Source organism: Diabrotica virgifera, chromosome 5 (assembly GCF_917563875.1).
Source record: "Diabrotica virgifera virgifera chromosome 5, PGI_DIABVI_V3a".
NCBI classification, from domain to species: Eukaryota; Metazoa; Arthropoda; class Insecta; order Coleoptera; family Chrysomelidae; genus Diabrotica; species Diabrotica virgifera.
The window spans coordinates 24,741,632-24,762,263 of record NC_065447.1 but is presented as its reverse complement, the minus strand read 5'-3'; the positions used below and the strand labels follow the sequence as shown (position 1 = coordinate 24,762,263).

General features: G+C 32.6%; 1 protein-coding gene across 1 annotated transcript; it reads right to left on the bottom strand.

The window, feature by feature from the left end:
• Nucleotides 1–789: 789 nt before the first annotated feature.
• On the bottom strand, nt 790–19,712 carry LOC114329708 (histidine-rich glycoprotein-like). The gene is made up of 6 exons (XM_050651211.1): nt 19,699–19,712; nt 19,584–19,637; nt 18,369–18,699; nt 8,769–8,833; nt 5,190–5,243; nt 790–1,181 (listed from the first exon to the last, which is right to left on the bottom strand). Exons 1-6 carry the CDS (start codon nt 19,705–19,707, stop codon nt 843–845), a joined length of 852 nt encoding a protein of 283 aa, XP_050507168.1. The 5' UTR covers nt 19,708–19,712; the 3' UTR covers nt 790–842.
• Nucleotides 19,713–20,632: the final 920 nt, after the last annotated feature.

Below are 20,632 nucleotides of genomic sequence, written 5' to 3'. Positions count from 1 at the left end.
TTTTATACATTTTATGATTGTAAGTATATTTATTATATATTTTTTTTTTCAGAAAATACGTATTTAGTTAAAAAAAATTCCGACAATCATTGTTCAGAAAACATTTTTGTGACATTTTTCAATGTGTGTTTTTATTCTTTTAATATTTTAATTTTTGGCACTGTTTTAAATTTTTTTTTGAGAAGTAGTAAGTATAAATTAGTTTAATATTTAAATAAAATATAAGTAAACTGTTTAAAGTATATTAATTTCGTTGGAATTATATAATAGAAGTATAACTTCTTACGTGCGTACAAAGTACACACACATTCTATTTTTTTTAGTTAAACGGGATTGGATTGTTCGGTCACTTGTTATTCTTTTTAAGTGTGGTTCTTAAGCCTTTTGCTTAACTCTAACAAAGCGTCCTTATTTTGTCTAAATATTAATATTTCCATTCAGGGTTTTTCACACATTTCCACATAATATCACGAAAAACATACTGCTGCAATGTCAATAATGTCAAAAACAAAACCTTTTATCTTTGACGTATGTAGTTATTCTCCATGATCCCTCATGGTGGTAATCGCAGCCCTGTATCTAATAAGATACAGATATGCCTATTAGAAGACTCTATAATAAAGAAAAATTTTCACGAAAAATTAAAGAAGAAAACATTAGCTCTGTGCAATGTGAAAAGTGTAGAGAGCAACATGTAGTTGAAGACATTTCAAACCAAAAATAGGTTAAGAAAATACAGAACTGTAGAAAATATAAATTTAATATATATCGAAATATAAAAAACTCCTTTGAACAAATATCATCTCTGCATCATCATCTCTAATACCAAAAAATCATTGTGTCTAATGTCCATGTCCATGTCCACCTTCACTTCCTTGATTCGCCCAGTGGGTAACACCAACGTAGCTGGTAGCTCCTCCATGTCCACCATGACCATAACCACCGTGTCCATGACCATGACCGTAGTGAGCGGGATGTTGGGCATGACCTACTCTTTCAACGACAGCTTCGAATCCATTGTGAGGAGAAGATTTGTATTTGACAACTCTATGAGTTCCATCGGCTTCTTTCAGTGTGTATCCTCCAGTTACGTCATGGCCATGTCTGTGTTCATGTTGAGATTTATGATCGTGGGTGTGAGGATCGTGAACTCCGTACTCGAACTTGTAATGAGCATTATCCTAAAAGTTGTGGGACTTTTTAACACCAATATTTAGTACTGACATATGAGTAATCAAATGATGAATGATTTTGAAAAGAATCAGTTTTAGATACTTTAGATAGAATATGGAAATATATATAGGCATGCGTGTAGTATAAGGGAAAGTGGGGGAATGGTGCGCACTTAAGCAGAAATCGATTCTGTTGTAAATTCCTACAATCTGTCATAACATCCAGTACGTTAGATTAAGCCCTAACTATTCTACTTTGAATATGTAAAATAAGTTTTAGAGAAATACAAAGTGCAAAAGCCTATTATTAAAAAAAGGAAAGAAGTGTCTTTGCGCACGATTCCCCACCCATGAGGGTAATCATGCGTACAGATTGGGGAATGGTGCGCACTAGATTAATGTTAGAAAAAAAACATTAATTTAAAATTAATGTAATAAAAACACTTCTTTCAAAAGTACCTATAAAGATATTATGAAGAAATAAGACTGGTATGGTATACTTAAATGACATATTTTTAACGTAAACAAAAGTTGCATTTACAATTTTCTGGGGTATTTACAGCTGTACATTCTGCGTGATTCCCCGAGGCACATAACACACATGTATATCATAATCCTTTTTTTTTCCCTCTTTCCCCACAAATTGAGCATGTATCGTTACGTGCAGCTGGTTTTTCTAATTGTGGTGGAATGAAGCTTCATTCAACATCATCTAATTCGTCTTCATCGATAATATCTGACAAATAACCGCCTGTTACATCAGACGATTCAGGTGTTAGCTCTTTCTGCACTGTCTTCTTTTTTTGTTTGCCTTTTTTTGTTTTTTTCTTTTCTCTGTCTGGCGAGATATATGGCGATTCTCTATCAAAACATCTTCAGCAGTTGCCTTTCTTGCTGCATTCTGTTCCTCCTTTCTCTTAAGAGTCTCGTCCATTTATCATCTCTTTTCATGGGCTTCCTCCAATTTTGTCTTCATTGGTATGCTTGTAATTATTGTCTTAATGTTATATCAGGACTCCTTTTTGTAAACCCATAAAGCGAATCTTTGCTAGCTAACTTCTTCTCTTTATTAAAATTATTTAGGAAATTATTTTCTTCAGCAAACCTGAATACCAATCATCTAAGTTCTTTATGTTAAGAAATAGAATAATTTAGCAAGCGTTAACACAACATTCTCTTAATTATTTTTCTACTTCACCTGAAACACAGCTGTGTACACCTGTACGGCCTAAACGGGGTGGTGTGTGCAAACCTGTTAATCTTTTTTTTAATCGATTCGGGAATATTGAAAGCTCTCCCGTTTCTTGTATTTTCTGCCATCATTTCTGATTGCATCCATTTTTAAATTTTCTTCAGTATATTTAAGAGTCGTAGATTTTCTAGGTTCGTGGCATCTGACAATAAAAATAGTAATTTTTATAAATAATAATAATATCTTATGGCATTTTTGCCGGGGAGATCCTTTCGGATTGTTCCGGCGCCATTTACATCTTTAACCCTGTTTCAAGTAACTAGTGTCGATGTACACTAGCCCAGGGGACCGACGGTTTTACGTGCTCTCCGAGGCACGGTGAGACGGCTCGTATCATTTTTAGAAATGAAAAATTGTTTGTCTTTGGCAGGGCTCGAACCCACATGCACTGGCGTATGAGACCAGCGATTATGCCGTTACGCTACGGCCGCTCACTTTTATATTTACTATTTCATTGTTTGTGGGGTAATCGTGCGCACTCCTGTGCACTATTACCCCTTTGTGCCCTAAATACTAATCATCATCACAAACGGAAAAATACTGAACCATATAAACCAACAGATGCACCAAAATACACGTTAAATAACATGATTTAAATCAATAAGTCCAAAGCAATTGAATAAAGCCTAAGGACTTACCGTCCTATTTTTTGGAGCAGAAAGACTAGAAGAATTCTTGCAATTTTTAATAATCGGATCTGACTTAGTCCACGTGCAATGGTCGACTGAAGATAATGGCGTAAACCGTTCATGAGATCGGTTGAAAGGTGTAGGACTGGTTGAGTTCGTAAAATCTTCCACGGAATTTGTAATACAATGCAGCGCACGATTACCCGCCGCGCACCATTCCCCCACTTTCCCTTAAATGATTGAAGAACTTTATAAAATAAGGAGAATTTAAATTAAAGTAAAAGATTAATTTTACAATATCGTAATTAGACTAGATTATTTATGATAGCCCGATCAGGGCACACTAAATTTTACGAAAACCTCCAAAAAAATAAAGGAAGGATGAAAATTTGGGAATAAGTAGTTGAAATTGTCTATTATTATATAAGAAAAAGTTTACAATTCTACATCCCCTCCATTTTACAAAAATTGGAAAATACGGGGTGAAGAATATTTTCTCGGGGGTGAAAAAATATACGTTCAAAATAAGTCCGGAATTGGATAAAATGACCAATTCTAAGCAACTTTTATTCTATAGGGTTTTTTTACTAAGTCAATACTTTTCGAGTTATTTGAGAGTGAATATGTTCATTTTTAACAAAAAAGAAACATGTTTTTGGACGGTTTTTCGGAGGGAACACAAAAAGTAAGTATTTTAGCGAAAAACATATTCTTAGTAAAAATATAGCTTATAAAAAACTGAAAAAAATGGTGTATGCATGAGGTCTGTTGATGCAGCAGAAGCAGAGTTGTAGCCAATGAAAAGTATGTTCTTCTTCTTCAACCAAGTATGTTCAACCAAAAAACGGAGCACTTTTCGGGGAAAATTCATTACAACTTTTGTTACAGTGTTTAGAAAAAGGTTTATTTTTGTTAAAAAAAAACTTCTAACATTAAAAGTAAGTGAGTTACGCTTAAAATTTTTTGGTACCTTTTTATTTTTGGTATAAAAATGGCGAAAATCATCCCCTAATTAGCTTCTCAAATAAAATTAATCGTTACCGCTCACAAGTTACTTTACTTATGTATTGAATATAATATTTTTTTTATTTTGAAAAAAAAATGGAATTGCTTGTGGAATTAACTTAAAAATTATTAGTATTACCAAAAATCTAAAAGAGTAATAAAATGTACGTTTTACTTTTCTGAATATTTCTGATTTTTTGTTTTCTTGTTAGACAAAAATTGGTTATGCTATGGCTGTTCAAAATTTGCCTAATCTCGTGATTAGTTACTCGTTCAGGCCATTTTAACTACAGCTTTTTCAAAAATAAGCACTTTGAATCGATGAAACTTACAGATCATATAACTAATACATAGAAAAAGTAACTTGTAAAGTGGTAATAAAATTTATTTGTGATGTTAATTAGGGGGTTATTTTCGCGATTTTTTTACCAAAAAATAAAAGGGACCAACAATATTTTGAGCGTCACTCACTTACTTTTAATGTTACAAGTCTTTTTAAAAAACAAAAATAAACCTTTTTCTAAACACTTTAAAAAAGTTAAAATTAATTTTCCCCGAAAAGTGCTCCGTTTTTGGGTTATTGCACATTGAAATATTCGATTTGGAATTTGATGAAGAAGAACCTACTTTTCATTAGCTGCAACTCTGCATCTTTTGGGTCTACAGACCTCATGTATACATCATTTTTTTCAATTTTTTATAAGCTATATTTTTGCTAAAAATAGTTTTTTCGCTAAAATACTTACTTTTTGAGTTATCTCCAAAAAACCGTCCAAAACACGTTTTATTTTGTTAAACATGAACATATTCACTCGCAAATAACTCGAAAAGTAATAGCTTAGTCGACTTAGTGAAAAAACTCTATAGAACAAAAGTGGTTTAGAATTAGTCATTTTATCTAATTCCGGTCTTATTTTGATTGTATATTTTTCACCTTAGAGAGGGGGGTACTCCCCTCCATTTTTGTAAAATGGAGGGGATGTAGAATTGTAAAATTTTTCGTATATAATAATAGACAATTTTAACTACCTATTCCCAAATTTTCATTCTTCCTTTATTTTGTTTGGTCAGTTGTTCTTTGATCGGGCTATGACAGTGATTGTAGGATTTAAATTCTGGGATTTTACTTACATGTCCATGACCTGCAAAGGCTGCAGCAATCACGAAGAAGAACAGGAAAACAATCTGAAAATATAATAATATTAATAAAATAAGATTCTGAAATTACTTTCTTGTGGCATGTCTAATTTAAGTATTAAGTTAAGTCTATGGGATTAAGCCACAATTATTATTGTAATGAAAATTACATTTTTATTTAATTAACGTTTGGATTTCCACTCTGGAAAACATACTCAAAAAAGATTATTTTAGAAAATTCTTGGAAGACGTCTACTCAATAAATGAAAAAATAAAAAATATATAAAACAAAACGAAAACAAAAAGCAAGTGCTATTATTCTTGAGTAGAATCAAAAAAACTAAGGGCAGGGGCATTTGCCTGCGTAAACGTGTAGGTATATTGTAAAAAATTGTAATCGTTCTAATGCAAACGAGATTGGCGTTTAAAAATAAAAGTAGTGCTAACTGTTTTGAACTAACTGATGGTACTGTTAAGGATGTACCAAAAATAAACAAAACATTTGATAACTTAGAAAATAAAACCAAAGCGCTGAAGGAAAAAGTAAATTATAACCCAATATACGCTCAAACTAGGCAAAGAGAATCAAACGGCAGAAATAACTAGAAGAATCCGAATAACTTGGGCAGCAGTAGGAAGTTTCGTAGATTTTCGTAGGTTTCATGTATTTTGAGAAGGCCTTCGATAAAGTCAGACACCAAAAGCTGTATGAAATCCTAAGAAGCAAAAACATCGACAGTCGCGATATTAACATCATATCCAGGTTGTACTGGGAACAAACAGCAAAAATCAAGGTTGATAATGAGTTAACCGAAGAAATTCAGATTCGTCGAGGTGTGCGTCAGGGTTGTGTGCTTTCTCCACTACTATTCAATATATATAGCGAAACAATATGTCAGGAAGCGCTCCTAGAGCAAAATATTGGCATGAACATAAACGGAAAGTTAATTAACAATATTCGATACGCTGATGACACGCTAATAGTAACAGATAACCTAGCAAATTTACAGTATTTGATGGAAAACATAAACACTCATACCAATAAGTATGGTCTAAAACTGAACATCAAAAAGACCAAATTCATGATTGTAACAAAGAAGCTATACACCAATGTGAATTTAACCATAAATAGTCAGCCAGTTGAAAGAGTTACGTCCTACAAATATTTAGGGGTTTGGTTCACTGTTACTAATGACTAGACAAGAGAAATCGAGAGGCGAATAGAGATAGTGAGATAATCGTTTGTCAAAATGAAAAAGTTCCTATGCAGCCTTGACATAATTATAAAATTAAGAACTAGAATGTTAAAGTGCTATGTTTTCTCCGTTCTGCTGTACGGCATGGAAGCTTGGACACTGAAAAAGATAAACATCAAAAATTTTGAGGCATTCGAGATGTGGTGCTACAGGAGAATGTAGAAAATACCATGGACAGAAAGAGTTACAAATCAAGATGTTTTGCTGAAGATGGGGAAGGAATGCAAAGTCATAAAAACTATACAAACGAAAAAACTGGAATATCTAGGCCACATAATGAGAGGAGAAAAGTACTCTCTGCTAAGACTCATAATCCAAGGAAAAATCGCGTGAAAGAGAAATGTGGAACGTAGGAGGATTTCCTGGTTGCGAAATTTAAGGGAGTGGTATGGTGCAGTTCAATACAGTTGTTCAGATCTGCAGCCAACAAAGTTAAGATTACTGTGATGGTAGCAACCTCCGATAGGAGACGGTACGAAAAGAAGAAGAAGGAAGTTTCAGTGTTAAATGTGTTAAAAAACAAAAGATACCAATAAATCTAACGAAAACGGTATTCAATAGTTGTATTCTACCAGTTATGATCTATGGAATGGAGACGATGACACTTACAGAGTTATCAGCCCATAGATTGAGAACGACACAGAGGGCGATCGAACGAGCTATGTTAAAAGTATCTCTGAAGATGAAAGATATAATTGAAAGAATTGCGCAAATGAAATGGAACTGGGTAGCACAGTAGCACATGCGGCACGGCAAAACAGGGAAAGGTGGACGAGAAACATTGTACATTGGAGGCCACGCGAGCGCAGTCGTAGTAAAGGAAGACCATAAAAACCATGACTAGACGACATTAAAGTAAAAATGGGGAGAAACTGGCACCAAACAGCAAAAAGCAGAGAAGAATGGAGAACTTATGGAAGGCCAGGAGTGGATGCAAACAAGCTATATAATAATAAGAAGATACGCTCAAGTAACTACAGATATCACAGATCCTAAAAATCAAGTTGACAGGATTAACACAGAGGTTACTATTAACACTATCCAGAATCTAGCTCAAAAATTGAACCCCACATTCCAATGGAACTCACCTTGTACAAAATTGCTCAAAAAAATATGTGTGTCATAAATCACAAAACCACAAAATCAATTTTTTTCTGATATACCTAGAGAAAGCAGTAAGTATGATAATAATTAAAGAGATTATTATCAACCAAATGATACGAAAGTGTACTGCTATGTAGAACAAAACTAGATCCCCCAGAGTGGTTTTTATTTGCCATTATAGCTCCTTCTTCTTCTTTACGTGTCAACTCCGCGTCAAAGTTGGCAATCATCATTTCTATTCTAACTTTTGACACTACAGTCCGAAAGAGTTCAGTTGAGCTGCATACAAACCATTCTCTGAGATTTCTCAGCCAGGACATTTTTCTCTTACCTATGCATTATAGCTGGAGAGATTCAACTATATAGAGAGATAGAAGATCAATTATATGAATTTGTTAAGATAAATACCACAACTGGAAGAAAATGGCGCAAAATAGGAAACACTGAATTGAACTGGATTGCTATATGGATGGTGAAACCTGGATCATGAAGGTTAACATGATGAACAAATTAGAAGCCTTTGAGATGTGGTCATATCGTAGAATACTAAGAATATCTTGGGTTCAACGTATTTCAAATAAAGAAGTCCTAAACATAGTAGGTCAAGGCGAAGGTGACTTAATCAAGATGATAAAAAAGAGAAAACTTGAATATCTCGGGCATGTGATGAGAGGTAGCAGATACAGGATGCTGCAGTTAATACTCAACGGAAAGATCGACGGAAAAAGTGGAATTGGTAGGAAGAAATATTCATGGCACCGAAACTTTCGTCAATGGACTGGCTTATCAGCAGATCAACTATTACATGCTTCGCAAGATCGAGAACGCTATTGGCAAATTGTCATGGAAGCTACCCACGCCTAAAATTTGCATGGCACGGTACCTAAAGAAAAAAGGATTGAAATGGGGGAGACCTATGTCCAAAGTTGGATTACTTAAGACTGAAGAAGAAGAAGAAGAAGAAGAAGAAGAAGAAGAAGAAAAAGAAGAAGAAGAAGAATAAGAAGAAGAAGAAGAAGAAGAAGAAGAAGAAGAAGAAGAAGAAGAAGAAGAAGAAGAAGAAGAAGAAGAAGAAGAAGAAGAAGAAGAAGCATTACCACATGTGCAACTTAACAGTTGAAAGTGATAACTTACGTAGGTAAGTCTTTAACGGAAATATATAACAACTTTTAAAACACAGCTATTCTTTCTTAAAGCAAGTTTATATACTTACAGGGTTCATTATACAAGTTTTATTGTTATTGTTGTAGTAAAATAAAACAAAATGTAATACAATTTCTTACCTGAACGTAGTTTATATATCTAAAATTGTTGTCCCACTCTTTGTATTACAAAACTTACGACATATCAATAATCTCGCACGATTTGCTTCATTGGTTCCATTTTTACCAAATATATAATTAGTATTGTTAACGAAACTAGTAACACTTTTTAGTTTATAAAATAGTACTTTAATAAGCCGAATGTAAAAAATCTAAAGTTTTTATTAATACCACAAGTATTATGTGTATGTATAATATGTGCGGTGTTTGGACAAGAATACGGTCTAACAAAGAACGTCAAGACGACAAAGTTTATGAGGATATTAAAAACTCAAAGAAATAATGAGAATCTCTTCATAAACGGATCAAATATCGAACGAGTCGACCTATATGCATACTTTGGAACAATGATCAACTCCGACCAAATGATAAGAGATACAGTAATGAAGAATAAAAAGGAAATTTTTATCTAAAAAAGCCCTACATTTTTGTGTGGTATCTTTTTTTTGTACCTCTTATCTTTTTCGAGTTACATGGAGGAAAAGGAAGATTTTTAAGAAAATTTAAAAATGCGCTCTATAATTTGATCTTATTTTTTTTTCAAAAACCATTCATTTTAATCCAGTTCAACCTTTTGAACATAGAAATAACACTATAGAATAGAATAGAAATATGCTTTATTACCATGAAAAATTTTACAATTTTATCGACAAAGCTTATAAATAGTCAAAAAAACAAAACAGTAATAATCCAATTTACTAAAATTACATAAATCGTCAATATATTTAAATAATAATAATAATAATGAAGTTAAAACAGAAATAATCAATTGCAAAAATTTAAATAAATTGCAAAAGCATAGTGTACCTAATAATTAATAAAAAAAGGTTTTAAAAGTTAAAAAGTTAAGAAGTTAAGCTGCTGCATATGACACCCAAATGTAGATAAAAAAATAATAAAAATACTACTTGTGCAAAGGGTACTGTAATTTCTTAGTTATTGACTAAAAAAATCTTCTACTGAATAATATGGTCTTTAAGATAGGTAGGCTTTTGTCAGTTTACGGAATTTGTGGAAAGATGGTGCAGATTTTAGTTGTAGGGGGAGACGGTTGTACATTTTTTTTTGCGGAATCTAATATCGATTTCTTTACTACCTCCGAGGACGGGGTCGGCAAATAGACGTCAAACGTAGAATTTCTCGTGAAGTAGTCATGATTAGGTCTTGGTGAAAAGACATGTAGATGTTAACGAATTAAGCAAACAGTTTCTAAAATATACAAAGATGGAAGGGTTAAAATTCCGTGATCTTTGAAATAACTTCTGCAATGTGTTGTTCTTCTGAGGCCAAACAGATATCTTATTGCTCTTTTTTGAAATTTGAAAATAACATCGAATTGGGCAGCTGTACCAGAACCCCAAAAAGGAAGACCATAACGAAGACGTGACTCGAACAAATAAAAATATGTTGTTTTGGAAGATGCTAAATTGAGTTCATTCGAAACAGATCTTATAGCATAGCAAGCTGAAGAGAGTTTCTTCCGTAACAAATCGATATGGAGGGACCATTTAAGGTTGCTGTCTAAAAAAATACCAAGAAATTTTACAGAATCAACGGTACTGATCTGGCTGTTATTAAGAGGTAAGGGTTGAAGAGCTCCTTTATAAGACAATGCTACTGTTTTATCTACGTTAAACGAGAGTAAATTTGAGTCAGACCAGGTTTTTATTGTAAGTAGATCAGAAGTTATAGTAGCATGAAGAGTTGCAATATTTGAGTTGCTCCAAGTGATACTGGTATCATCAGCAACAAGAAAGATTTTTCCATCGATTTTTAAATTAGTGATGTCATTAATAAAGATCAGGAAAAGTAGAGGACCCAATACTGAACCTTGAGGTACCCCACATACAATTTTTTTGAGACTAGAGTCTGTATCATTTGCTCTAACCAGTTGTTTCCTATCATCCAAGTAAGATTGGAACCAATCTAAAGAGATGCCTCGAATTCCGTAGAAATTTAGTTTTTTTATCAAAATGTTGTGATTTACACAATCAAAAGCTTTGGCGTAGTCACAAAAAACGGTGGCAGTGTGAAGATTATTGTTCAGTGCTTGATAAACCTCATGTAGTACAGAAAACATGGCATCAGTGGTGCATTTATGATTTAAAAAGCCGAACTGATTTTGTGATAAAATGTTGTTTTCAACTAGAAAGGACATAAGTCGGGCTTAAGGTATTAGATATTTCACCACCCTTATGAAGAGGAATAATGATGGCTGTTTTCAGGCACTCTGGAAATTTACCTTTATCATAAGAATCATTAATTAGTGAGATGAGGACTTCTAACACATTTTCTGGAAGATTAGAAAAAAATTTTATCGATAGACCATCAGTACTACAGGAAGATTTGCTTTTGATTCTATTGATTGTTTGGATCAGTTCAGATTTATCGACTGGTTTTAAAAATAATGAATTCGAGACTTTTCTTGAATTAGGGAGATAGGAAATGGGATCTTGTTGTGGCAAAATAGTTGATGTAATATTTTTACTCACATTAACAAAGTATTCATTTATATTTTCAGGATCTGGAAGGGAAAATGTTTGAGCAGTGCCGGTTTTATTTCGAAGATCGTTTATTATGGACCAAGTTTCTTTTGCAACACTTTTGGAGCTTCCCAGACGGTTCTGGTAGTAGACTTTTTTAGCTGATTTTATAAGTTTAAGATAGGTTGCCCTGTACTTGGTGATATATTCAGTGATAGAGACGTTGGTAGTAAATTTCTTGATATAGAGAAGAGAACGCATATTCTTGACATCAAGGGGTGAGAAATCTGAGACTGTATAATCAATTATGGTAGATGAAGTTTTTGTAATCCTTGTAGGAGAATCAACGTGCATTGTTAGACCATACGATTCAAATATGTTGACCAAGGATATTTGTGTAGCACAAGCAGCAGCATAATCAATGTTAAAGTCCCCGCATAAAAATTTTCTACTTTTATGGGGCAGGTCACTATGATAAAAAGTATTGTAGAAGGAAAACGATGTATTTAAATTCTAATGGATGAGAGGTTAAATATACTTCTCATTTCTTCTTAAAATACATTAGTCATCAATTTTTTGCAGAATATCTCGCTTAGTTTGAATGTAATCAACATCTAGTATAGCTCGTTTTAACCAGTACTACAAAAGTTATTAGTATCATTATTCACCTAAAATCGACAGTTTCTCTGTTATTTCGAGTTGAATACATCGATTTGAGCATGTAGCAAAAAAAAACAAATTTTTCTTACCTACCATCTCCCTGTTTGTATTTTAACTAGAAGATTTGTGAAGGAACGAATCTCTTTGTTTTTTTATAACCTACAGAAATATTTTATATAGGTTTTTCGTTAGATGCATAGTTTTTAAGGTATTCGCAAAAATCCGTCCGAAAGGTGTCAATTTTCAATGAAAATAGCCAACTTTCAACCACGAATAACTCAAAAAGTATTGAGTTTTCAAAAAATAATTATAGTACAGTTTTTGCTTAAAATTAGGTTCTCTAGCCTTTTCCGTGGCTATTTTAACCAAAACATTTTTCACCCCCGAGAAGGGGTTGGAACCACCCCCAAGATAAAAGCGCACATCGGCTTAGGGTAGACTTTTATTTATATCAAGTAAATGGAGGATGTAGGATGGAATTCGGAGCCAAATACCCTGATTGACTGCCCTATATGATGTAATACTAATTTAATAGTATTACTGTCAATGGGACTTTTGCATAATAGTCGAAAGTCGAAAAAACCACTAAAATTGACCGTTTTTTACTTACGTTGCACCGACATTTTGGAAGGTGAAGCATCTTAATTGAAGTTATCCGATTTTAATTTAAAAAACAAGTCTCTAATTTTTAAATCTTCCATTTTTATTCAAGTATGGCGCAAAAATGTAAAGAACGGCTCCGAACATTGCTGTGAATGCGCTCTTGGAACGGAGGAGAAGTCTGCAGTATGTGGAACACTGAAAATTAAGTTTTTATTGTATTTGCCATGTTTACTTTGTATGTACTTTAGTTCCAAGAATGTGTTTTAATAAAACTTTAATAAAGATTTATTATTTTTAATATACGTCTTTGAAACATGCATGGTAAACTTGTAGTAAATCTAAACTATAAAATACGTGTATAAAAATATTTTCAACATCGTACATTACATTATAACAAGCTACAAAATATACCTGTTGCTATTATCACGATACATACATAAAAAAATAACAACAATTATTAATAACAACAATATACACAACCCCCTCTGTGGCTCAGTGGTAAGAGCGCCTAACCTTTGGATCGAAAGTTCCGAATGGTAGTAAGTTCGAATCCCACCAGGGTCAGGAATTTTTTCATTTATTATAAATTAATAAGTGAAATTAGTTTCTGTCCTTGTGGGATCGGTACTCACCGGAGGGACCGCAGACGTTCGGATACAATTATTAGCGTCTCTTTGCAAAGACAATGACGTCGACTTTGCAAAGTAACAAGACACTTACTCAACACACACACTGCACATTACACCTGATTTAGTGATAAGTTATACAATTACGTGGCTAAAGGTTCTAGTTCTAAACCAAGGCCAGAATCAGAGAAAAAAAAACAATATACACTAAAGATTATGTTTATATGGGTATATATAACTAACCTAAAAAAGGTATAATGAAGTTATTGTACATATTAAATGCAATCTTAAAACTTAATTATTGGTCTAAATCACTAAAAATTGCCCAAGTAATTATGATACCGAAACCTGGTAAAGCTTTAACGGATGTTTCATCATACCGCTTATATCTTATTCAAAAATAATCCTAGAATTTTTTATAATACACCATTTTAAAGTAAATAGAATAAGCTTTATTTTTTATTATATATACCTAAATGTAGAAAAAAAATTTATAATGGGAAATTTAAAAAATAATCTTAAAAAATATAAAAACTCATTAAAAGTATAGTCTTGAAAAATATAACCTCTTTAAAAGAAGTAGTACAACATTATACAGGAGAACATTTTAAAGCCAATTGATTTCTATTCCTCCTACATGTACCATTGCATATGCCTAAAGTTACGTAGAAAAAAGTTACAGAACAATTTTTGCGAAATAACAAGGAAAATTGCCCAAAATTGCTGTGAGTGGCGAAATTTGAAAAATCATATTTCGAAAACTGTAAATCCTAATGACCTCTACAAAACATCATTTCAAAGAGAAAATATGTAAGTTTTTTTCTGTGAAGCAATGTCTATACCTATATCCCCGTGGACAAAAGTTATGGGACAAAAACAAAATTTCTTTCTTTTGGGTTTCTTTGTGCTTTTTCTTTTGAATATATTTTTGTAAAAAAAAAGTATCTTTGACTTTAAAAAGTTATATTTAGATAGGAAATTTTCCGAGAAACAATTTTTATGTATACGTGCTTGTACCAAAAGTGCATAGAACTCACCCTAATGTAACCTGTGCCCAGGGACTAATTACCCATTTCTCAAAAACGCACCCCTTTAAATGGTAGCACTCCGCGGTTTTTTCATATATAGAGATTCATTGACCATATGAAATAATAAAACCCCGTTAACATTGTAGTTCCTTTCTATAGTAAATAATCAATAGCCTATTAATAGGTCTACTGCCAATAATGTTAAAACTTCTTGAAAAGCTGTTACTTAAAAGAATTATGAATGACCTAGAATTCCAAAACTGGATCCCAGAACACCAATTTGTATTCCGACAAGCTCATCTACAGTGCAACAATGCCATCGCATCTCAAATGTAATTAATAGAGCTTTGGACAATAAACAATATTGCACAGCAGCCTTTCTGGACATCAGCCAAGCATTTGATAAGGTATGGCACCCAGAATTACTTTATAAGATCAAAAATCTCCTCCCAACAAATACTTTGACTTATTAAAATCATATCTAAATCACAGAGAATTTGAAACTAAAGTGGAGGATGTACTATCAAACCGTAACGAAATTTAATCACGAGTCCCACAAGGTAGTATACTGGGTCCACTTGTTTATGTACTGTACACATTAGACTTACTAACCTCTCCACAAACCACCATTGGAACTTTCGCTGATGACACAGCAATATTTGCAACTGAAGAGGATCCAACAGCTGCAGTATTAAAACTTCAAGAACACCTAGACCAAATTGGACAGTGGTTAAAGAAATGGAAGATAAAAGCTAATGAAACTAAGTCAACACATATAACTTTCACAATAAGGAAAGGCCAATGCCCAAATATTAGCCTTAATCAAGTCAACATACCTCAACAGAATATCGTCAAATACCTGGGGCTTTATCTTGATTCTAAATTAAACTGAAAACAACACATTTTAAAGAAGAAGAAACACATTGAGTTGAGAGTGAAAAAAATTAATTAGCTTATAGATCGAAAATCTCGACTCTCAATTGAGAACAAACTGCTCATTTATAAAACAGTCATCAAACCTATATGGACGGACGGTATAGAACTATGGAGTTGTGCCAGCAAATCAAATACAAAAAATTATCCAAAGAACTCAATCAAAAATTCTACGCACCATCGCAAATGTCCTGTGGTACATTTCCAACCAAACCCTTCATAGAGATCTAAACATCCCGTTAATAAGCACAGTAATTCAATAAAGAGCCAACAGACACCACGAAAAATTGGAAGGCCACCCCAACCAATTAATATTACCACTACTGCAGCCACTAAACAACAGAAGATTGCGTCGATTATGACCCATAGATCTTCCCTGAAACTGAGGTGAAACCGCTGGGTGATGTACCTGATATAGCGCCATATTAGTGTACAATACTATAGTTGATATAAGTTATTGTACTTGTTATCAAATTAACTCATAGAATATGTAATTCTGATTGATAATAAATGCTTACAAAAAAAAATATGGGTTTAAGCCACAATAATTGGTTGTAAGGAAGATTACATTTTTATAATATTGTTTTTGACGTTTCGATTTCAACTCCAAAATCGTTTTAAAAAGATTAGATTAAAAAATGTGATAAAAAAGAATTAAAAGTTATTTGGGTTGTTTTTCAAAACTGCGGTTGACGTACTTGGCCTCGATTTTGTAGGCAAATAGCCATACCTCTAGTTGAACAATTCTGAGGATGGTTTTCGTGCCCTCTTCTTCTTCATGTGCCATCTCCTCTAAGAAAGTCGGCAACCATCATGACAATTCGCACTTTCGATACTACTGCTCTAAAGATATCAGCAGTTAAACCAAGCTCTCAAATTATTTAACCCTAGAATACGGGACCGTTTTTGCCAAAAGTAAATACGGGACTATCGTAAATTTTACTACTCCATAGAAACAAGCCTATATTTTTTACTTTGAATTTTTTATTCAGTGTATAGAAAACAATTAAGATTCTTAGAATAAAAATAAAAGCATAAAATTATGAAACAAACATAATTTGGGCATTTTTAGAAACATAGGGTACAAATATCTCCTCGGTGTTCTCCGCAAGTTGGCTTCTTGTACTCCTTGCAATAGGTGGTGGTCATGCGCCTTTTCTTGTCTGAACAGTAGAAACAAGTCTTCCTCATCTTTTTCTGGGTCATATTCGCATCATCTCCTTTAGTTATGTTGAGGATTTCAGCTATGTTTTGGCGAATATTTCGACGTTAACTTGCGGGGTTGTATCTGTTTATCGCCATGACTATGACTGCTATCGGAGCCATAGGATTCAGTTTCCAAATTGCCTCTTCCCAGTCACTATCACTATCTTGAAACGGATTTGGATCCCTCTCTTCCCCATTCATAATACGTGCCGCTTGCTCCTCCAGTTGTTTTGCGGACGAAAACTTTGTATTTGACATTCTAATATGAAAAGCTCAAATATTAAATAGTATATTATGTAATGAGAATGAAAAAATAATTTACCTTAATTTTTGTTACTAAAACACTTTTTAAAATCAAAACCAAGCGACGAAAAATGGTCTTAGAATTGGAAATTATAACAACCGTCTGCAACATTATCAAGCCCAATACTAATTTGGAAGGTACTCAACTGAAAAAATCGTTAAAATAAACGAGAGTGGACAAAAATGCCCAATGTATTACTTATGAGCGTCGTAAAATTTACGAATGATCCGTACTCTAATGTTAACCAGGTTAACTATTTAGATGGGAAATAAGCCACAATTAAATTGAAAACATAATTTTATTAACGTTTCGACGCCCAAATCGCGTGCCGTTGTCAAAATACAATATACTACTAAATTAAACAAAAATGCTGTTGCTAAGTAAAAAAATTCTTCTAATAATTTATTTAATCTGACTCATTTATATTGGCAATTCAGGACACTTAATAGTTTTTCCAAGTATTTATCGGTCCTGTTAAAGGGTTTCTCAAAAAACCCACCATATACAATAAATAGGAGAGAAAGGAAAATGGCCTGAAATAAATAATCACATCAGTATACAAGAAATTCAAAAGGTATAAATTTTAATAAAAAGAAAACTACTAAAGATTTCCCTTTGGACACCGGATCAGGTGCTAATAAAACAAGGCTTACCTGAGGGATATCGTGCGGCCAAAAGAGAGAAAGTCATGAAGACATAAATATCCGAGAATTATAAATCCTTGACAAGCAAGATACTCTAAAACTTCAGAAAGTTGAATTTCTTGGTTAATTCTCAGGATGACTTCTGATTTAAAATCCTTACACAGTTTCATAAGACAACATCTCATGAAGTATGAATCAAAAGTGAACAAAATAGGACACTAGACAGGTAAAGACAAAGAGATGACACTTACTAGACAGGTAGCAATTTATACTTAAAGCCTACTTCATGCCTGATTTAATATATGATTTCAGACTTAAAAATGGCTTGATAGCAGCTAATATTCAAGACAATATAGGAGCTCAGTACTTGTGACAATAAAGCAAAGATTATGACAATCTGATTTATAAAAATCGTTCCTAATTGCTTAGCGACTTTTAAACCGTAACACGTGGTCTTGTGATTTCTTCTACATACCAATTGTTACATTCGTAGCGTATTTTATACATGCAGTTCTTTGATTTCTCTTGGGTATTCTTAGCTTTCCTTTTGGGCATTACAGATATCAGTGTATTGATGGTTTTGGATTGTGCTGTGATGTTGTACCTATTTCCTATAATTTTTAATTTTCCGATAAGCCACATTTGGTATTTTGACATCTTTGAATCCCTTTTTGTGAGTATTTCTGGATTGCTTGTGGTGTTCTAAAGGCTGTATTATGTGTAGGAGGGACTTGGTGTAAACAAAAGTTATACATTAAATTGAGGCAAAGTAATTTAAAACATCATTTATTTCAGGAATACATCTTAGATCAACATTTACACGCTGGAATATTCATATGACACTTGAAGAAGAAAAAAATTTGTTTCACTTTTATTAGAAGTAGTCAAAGTCTAGCAACAATAAAAAAATCACATAATATAACAACAGTTTATTTGGCGTGAAAAATGGTATCAAAAATAATAAAAAATCACAAAGTTCACATTTAACTCTTAATATCCATGACCATGACCATGACCTCCTTCGCTTCCTTGGTTTGCCCAGTGTGTAACACCAACGTAGCTGGTAGCTCCACCGTGTCCACCATGACCATGACTACCATGACCATGACCATGACCGTAGTGAGCGGGATGTTGAGCATGACCTGCTCTTTCAACGACAGCTTCGAATCCACCATGAGGAGAAGATTTATATTTGACAACTCTGTGAGTTCCGTCGGCTTCTTTCAATGCGTATCCTCCAGTAACATCATGGCCGTGTCTGTGTTCGTGTTGTGATTTGTGGTCGTGAGTATGAGGATCATGAACGCCATACTCAAATTTATAGTGAGCATTATCCTAAAAATAGGTAGGTATACATAGATTTCTGCTTATAATCACGATGTAATTATAAAACAAAAGTGGTATTTAAACAATGAATTTTTAGATAATTTTAACAAAGACAGGATATAACTGGATTTTCAAAAAGCACTAGAATAAGTATACCAAAAAGATATACAAAGCCTCTCAATAACACCATCAGGTTTAGATAAACCCAAGAGTATCTTCAAAAGAATATTTACAAGGCCTATTGTTTTATGTAAGTTAGTTTTTTAGTATAGTTAGTTAGTAGAGTGTTAGTTAATTAGTAAGCAACAATTACAATATTAGATAGTAGATAAGTATATTAATTATAAAATTAGTAATATAGTAATAAATATATAATATTGTTAACTTACAAAATACATGTTTGTTAGTTATTACTATAATATAATATTAGCAGAAACATGCAAAATTATTTTAAATAACAAAACTACCCATTCATTTAAATATTTCACTTCATTGTATTTTCAATGTGTTTTAAATGTATTCATTTTTTTCCAATTCTGAGAAAACTAATAACTATTTTTGAAAAATTTAAACACAGAATGAAATATTACCTTATTACCGAGGGTCGAAAGTCTTTTAGAATAAATAAAAAGTTTTTTTTAATAAAATCTTTGCAATTAAAAATCACAATAAATTTTCTCTTTTATTTTCACTCCTGTAACTTATTAAAATACACATTATAAAAGTTTTTAGAGACATTCGGCCTGGATAATAAAGTAATCTTTCATTCTGCGCTTAAATTATTCAAAAATACTTAATAATTTTCTCAGGATGCGAAAAAAACTAATACATTTAAAACACATTGAAAATTTTTACAGGCGGCATTTTGCGCCTTTCCCCTTAATATTACTTACGTGTCCATGACCAGCAAGTACCACACCCATTAAAAAGAACGTAAAAATTACAATCTAAAAAATAAAAAGAATTATGAAAAACTTTACAAATTAAAATATAGGGATGAAAACTTACTGAATTCATGTTGGTAGATCTGACTAAGATACAAGTGATGCTGTTTGTGTTTAAACATTGGTTTATATACTTTATTGTCCCACCTTTACATAATATCCAATCTTACAACATTTTTGTATACTAAAGTAATGTGGTCGACGGTGCATTTCAAACAATTTATCAATTATTACGGGTTCAAAACTTAATAATATGTACTATGTATTTAGGTATATATTTTTATCACTTTGTGGCATGTTGTTACACATAGAAACTGTTATTATTGATATGTAAAATAAAACTGGAAACATTATAAACAGTGCAAGATTTTTTTCGCGCTTTTAGGGTTTTGGTTGCGCCTAAACTTATAGTGAAACAAGTGAATTAATTATATTTATTCGCTCAACAGGCCTTGTAGACCTAGGGAGTATATTTCGTCTGTGACATAACTACATTTCACCAATTTTCGATTTCAATAAAAATTACTAAAAAACATTACCTACCCTTTGAGTGTAAAAGTTATCAAAATATTATGTTTGTATTAGGCTATTAACTTTGAAAAGTTTGGCACTGTCAAAATTTTTAAAAAAAGATGAATAACTCAAAAAAATATTAAATGTTGACCTATAATATTTTTTACAAGTTTTGTCTAGAATCTTGCGCAGATTCTAAAAATGCAATAATACACTTTGTTTTCAGCACCAATTCGACTATTACTCAAAACAAAACATCCTCAGGAAACACATACTTTTTCATTTTTCTAAAAATGTCTGGCCACACACCTTACTGATTTCTAATATTTTTTTTAAAACAGCTCACTTAATCAGAATTAAGAGCGTTTATTTAGAATTCATGCAGTGACCTACGTGTTTGCAAGTGGATCATGGCATCATCAAATTCTAAGATAAAGGATCTTACTTTAAAAGAAAACGTTAATATAATGTAATTAAACATGCGA